We start from the raw sequence: 5,215 nt of genomic DNA on the forward strand, positions 1-5,215 counted from the left end.
CACCCAACTCATTACAGCCGATTCTATAGGTTCCGACTTCCTCGAGTGAATTTGTTTTTCCCTGAATAGGCAAAACAGTTCAGCCTCTATTTGTAAACCCCAAAATGTAGCAGGAAAATAATTGCACAATGATCACAAAGTCCGTTCCTTTCGATCACAAAAAAATAAGTTGTTCACTTTTCTTCTGTACAGAGCGCGACTCATAAGAGCATTAAACACATTCGATCCGATTGAAATGCTGGCAAAAACTGACGAAATTGCGTGTTTTGGTTATGGTCCATCAAATGACAGATCATTGTTTACACGCCCGCTTGACTGTCAGTTGATTATCGACGCAACAAATCGCCACGCCATATTTGTTTTTTAAATTCAAATTTTGAAAATTACTTCATCAAAAGTATGACGTTCTAGGCGTTCTATACATTAATTTGTACAAATATTGTTTCAATTCGGTTGATACCGTTGATATACATTGTTTGGACCTTACCTAGAATTCCTCTGAAAGTTTCATTTTCAAAAAATCAAACTACATATTTTCCTCAGTGTATAAATTTCAAACTGCGATTGTAAACGCTAAGGCTAGAATCTAATTGGAAAATTTGCCATTTCTTTGAACTGCTCCCAAAAATTTTGAACCGTGAAAAGTTTATCAATAAATTGTAATTAAAAGTATAACTAGTAAGAACAAATGATTTGTCGTCTAAAATTAGGTCAGGTTTAACAAAAGCATTCAGAATGTTGACTCGCCGGCTTCATACCTTCTCGCAAAGCTTTACAAAAGTGATTCCTTCCAACTTGAAGGGTAAGAAGAAAAGTTCCCAAGAGTGGCTCACCCGACAGTTGAACGATCCGTTTGTGGAACGAGCCAAAATGTTGAATTACAGGTAAATTTTAAAATCAAATTTCTAACCACTTCCGGTTTTTTAACCTCTCTCTTTATTTTGACCTTTAAAAGATGCCGGAGTGCTTTCAAACTGTTAGAAATAGACCAGAAATACGGTATCATCAAACCCGGATTCAACGTTATCGATTGTGGAGCTGCCCCGGGATCATGGTCTCAAATTGCGGTCAAACAGTCTAACGCTGATGGGTCGCTTGCAGACAAACCCAAAGGAATGGTTATCGGGGTTGACTTGCTTCAGGTTTACCCGATCAAGGTACTTATTTTTTTCAGTTCCTATGTAATAAATTTGTTTCAAAACAATGTAACTTCTAGCACGCCACAATTCTGGGTAATTCAGATTTCACCCGACCGGAAACGCAGAACCGCATCCGGGAGCTAATGGCAGATCGACGAGTAGATTGTGTACTTTCCGATATGGCTCCCAATGCTACTGGGGGTCCGTTCCTTAGATCAGGAGAACATCATTACCCTATGTTATTCGGTTCTGCGCTTTGCATCCTGATGTCGTCTAAAAATGCCTCGCTGCTAGTCAAAATCTGGGACAATAATGAGGTGCCGACGTTGGAAAAGAATATGGCCAAATACTACGAACAGGTGCGGCGGATAAAGCCTCGTGCCAGTCGAAGTGATTCTGCTGAGGCGTTTATCCTAGCGAGGGGATTCGTTGGAGTAGAACGGTAGCGTTTTGGGTAAGTCCATTATTTTTGTTAAGATAGATTGTTAGTTGGATTACAATGTTCAAATTACACGAAAGGGTTTTAGTTCTTCGAAACTCCTTATATCATTCATAACTATATTTCCATGTGCATATGCTTGAAGTTTTGCGGAATTCTGATTCGTACTCCTAACAATAAACATTAAACATTAAACATTTTCGAATCTTAAACATTTTATTTTTCGGTATTTCAAGTCCAAAGGATTTATGAATCCCTACTAATTTTTAAACCGACTCTTAAACCCTCTATTATTGTTTTTTTTTTGAATTTTTTAAAAGAAATATATTTAAAAATATTAATACATAAGTATATGATTTTAATTAATTGTTGAAAGTTTGTTACTTTGTTAAACGAAAATTAATGCTGAATCTAATATCTTAATTTATTGGAATTCTCAATTGAAATTTTCAACATAAATCTTAATTCATATTTTTGATTTAAATTCTAGATTTTAATTTGACATTACAATCAAATTAAGAGTTTTGAACCTGAATTTTAAATCCTTGTATTGAACCTGATTCTATGTCCTTATTTAGGACAGAAGGTTAAATCCCAAAAGCGGAATTTAAATCCAATGTATACTGGAAATTGTGAAATAATGTCTGAAATTAGATTCTTTTTTATGATGTGAAACTTAACATAGTACCATTTCGATATTTCTTATCAATAATTTTTTTTAATGTCTCGAAAGTTTAGATCTAAGATATATTTTCAGAAAGAATTATTTAGATAAATTGATTTATCTCATGAACTTGTAGATATTATTGGCACAACGAAAATAACAAAAAACTACTTTGAAACTCCAATTTTTATTTTCAATTTCAATCAATAGACTATAATGAATGTTTCCGGATTTCATCAGGGAATGGTTTTTGTGTTTTATGGAAATGTTTTAAACCCAACAGCTAGGTCTCAAGTCGATTTTTTCTTATGGTAATACTCTCAGATATATTTCTTCAACTGCTATTCGCTGACTCCGACTCTCTCGCAATAGGCCGCCCACAGGCGATCTCGATAGGTCTTGGCCATATCCTCTGGATTCTTGGCCTCGATAATTCCTCGTCCCACAACGCAAATGTCCGCACCCTTTTCCTTGACCACATGCTCCGGACTGTTATATTTCTGGTCCATCCCATCAACTCCGCCTTCGATTTTCACTCCGGGAGTCAGCTGCAGTTGACCGGGGAACGCCACCAGATCCGAGCTTTGACACACGATACCGGCCACGAATTCACTCTCCATTTCGGTTGCAATCTTCATCGTGGCAGCGCTGTACTGGGCCGTTGTCAAATTACCCTGAGAACTCATCTCAGCCAGCAGGAAGACTCCTCTTTGCTGCGATGGCTCATTTAATACGGATTTTAATCCTTTCAGAACACCTTGTCCGGGCAGCGAGTGAACCGTTACCAAATCAGCCCAGCTGGAAATTTTGAACGGTCCCCCCGAGTATTGGAGAGCTACTGTGTTACCGATGTCGGCAAATTTCCGATCCTCCATGATCATAAAATTGTGCTTTTTGGCCAACGATTGCAAAGATTTAACGAAATTTTCGTTGAAGTCCTCTACGATGTCCACGTGTGTCTTCAGGATACAGATGTACGGTCCAACACGTTCGACCAGATTCAGAATGTCTTCGGAACGAGTTAGATCCGCCGCCAGACAGAGCGTACTTTTCTTGGTCGCAATCAGCTTCATCAGCTCCTTGCTGATGGGACACTTGGCCAGATCAGCACGAGCCTCGTACGTCATCCCGACTCGACTGAGCTCGTTGATCACCTTGGTTCCGTTGCCGTTCATGAATGACCCGTCGCTCTTGATTTGGGCACATTCGATGTACTTGGCCACCGATTGTACCGTCTTGTCCTCAATAAGGCCCTTCTCGAGCAGCACGTTCCAACAGGAATGACAGCGTGAAGAGTGAGTGCATACGAACGCCCTGCTCTTCCGTGTTCTGGACACCACCCTGCTCCCGGTCCACCACCACGATGGCATCCGTGACGACCAGGCCTGGAATGGGTCAAAGAAATTAGGCACATGAAACATTCTACCGTTATCAACACGCAGATTGAACGACGTAAGGAGATTTTCAACTATGTTAGATGAACGCCACTTGAAAGTACAGTAAAGGCTTTAAAATGCTTTATCGGCATCACAGCTATAACATCAGAACCGATGATGCACTGATAGTACAACTCGATTACCTACACATACATTGTTTTATCAAGCACGTGTTTGATCATGAGTGGTTGGTGCACAAAGTCAGTGTATAACCCAGTGAACAAAAAAAAAACATATGGATTCATTTTCCTGTAATCTACGTTCACATGAAGCTATCGTAAGCGTTATCTTTAAAAAAAAGAATGGCAATGCTTTGTTCAAAAATCGACACGCCCTTACCGGTATGTGTTTTCCAAACCGGTCGCCATCAGTTGTCAAAATTAATCAAGTCTGGCGAACAACAATCAAGTCCCACGAGCACGACTCAAAACAGTTCCTATCATTAGATCAATTGGAACTGATTACATTATGCGTTCTATACAATTCCTGCAGCAGAGATTTAGACTAAAATGCTCTATATTCCAAGAAAACTCACCCTCGGCCCGTAGATCGTTCACCGTGTCCAGGATACTGACCCGGACGTAACGACATCCTCGATGATAAGACACTTATCCCCGGCATTGAACTTGCCCTCGATCAACTTCTTGGTCCCGTAGGTCTTAGCTTCCTTTCGGCGGATCAACATCGGTTTGTTAGCCTTGATGGAAATCAGCGTGGCCACCGGGAGCGCCGTGTATGGAACTCCACACAGATGCGCCCCGGTTGTCGACTTTCGTTTTGCGAATGAACTCGGTCAAAAGCTCGGCAACCGTTTCCTGTATCGCGAAATTTGGAACCCATTACAACAAAGTCCAAGTCAATGTCAAAAAGTAGAAGAGCGAAAACATACCATCACATCCGGATAGCTGACGATAACCCGCAGATCGAAGTAAACCGGCGAGTTGATCCCGACCTTCATCTTGAAGTCACCGAACTTGAAGGCATTGATCTCGAACAGGCGTAAGCCGAGTTCCTTCAACTTGGTCTGGTCCATGGTGTGGTTGGGCACGATAAATGGCGATCCTTGGTGCGAATATCGAACTTCGGGGATCGAGTGCTTTTCACGTGGTTTCGCTGACACTGCGTAGTTACAATTAGTGCATTAGATTGGATGTAATGTGCAGTGACGAGTACTCGTTTTCTCCCTCTGCTAGTAATATTAGTATAAACTACTCACACCACTCTCAACAAACACCAAACTAATAGCTTATCGAACGATGTTCGAAACCGAAAACTGCCAGAAACCGACCTTGAAAATGCTTCCGTTCCCTTCGAATGCCGACTAAGCAATACCTCGAGTGAGCGTGTCCTTTCTTTATGATCCCACCAACCGATTCAACCTACGCCAACTTCATCGATAGCATACACAAGTAATAACCTATAAACGAGACTCAAATTGGCAGCAACAGCCTACTACCTACTCTTGGAAGAAGAGTTGAATGTGCTCCCCGTCTCACATTTTTGCATAGGTACCCGCGGGGATGCGGATTCTAGTCTA

The 5,215-nt window shown here is 40.9% G+C and overlaps 1 protein-coding gene and 1 pseudogene across 1 annotated transcript; one reads left to right on the forward strand and one right to left on the reverse strand.

Annotated features, from left to right (window-relative positions):
- The first annotated feature begins 604 nt into the window (after positions 1-604).
- Positions 605-1,622, forward strand: LOC129760931 (rRNA methyltransferase 2, mitochondrial-like; annotated as a pseudogene).
- Positions 1,623-2,410: 788 nt separating this feature from the next.
- On the reverse strand, positions 2,411-5,166 carry LOC129760930 (uridine 5'-monophosphate synthase-like). Its single transcript, XM_055758614.1, is given in 7 exon segments — positions 2,411-3,513; positions 3,515-3,627; positions 4,214-4,252; positions 4,255-4,456; positions 4,458-4,493; positions 4,568-4,797; positions 4,895-5,166. Coding segments are annotated over 6 exon segments (1,464 nt in total). The 5' UTR covers positions 4,712-4,797; positions 4,895-5,166; the 3' UTR covers positions 2,411-2,583.
- Between the last annotated feature and the right edge of the window lie 49 nt (positions 5,167-5,215).

Source organism: Uranotaenia lowii, unplaced genomic scaffold (assembly GCF_029784155.1).
Source record: "Uranotaenia lowii strain MFRU-FL unplaced genomic scaffold, ASM2978415v1 HiC_scaffold_851, whole genome shotgun sequence".
In the NCBI taxonomy this organism is placed as follows: domain Eukaryota; kingdom Metazoa; phylum Arthropoda; class Insecta; order Diptera; family Culicidae; genus Uranotaenia; species Uranotaenia lowii.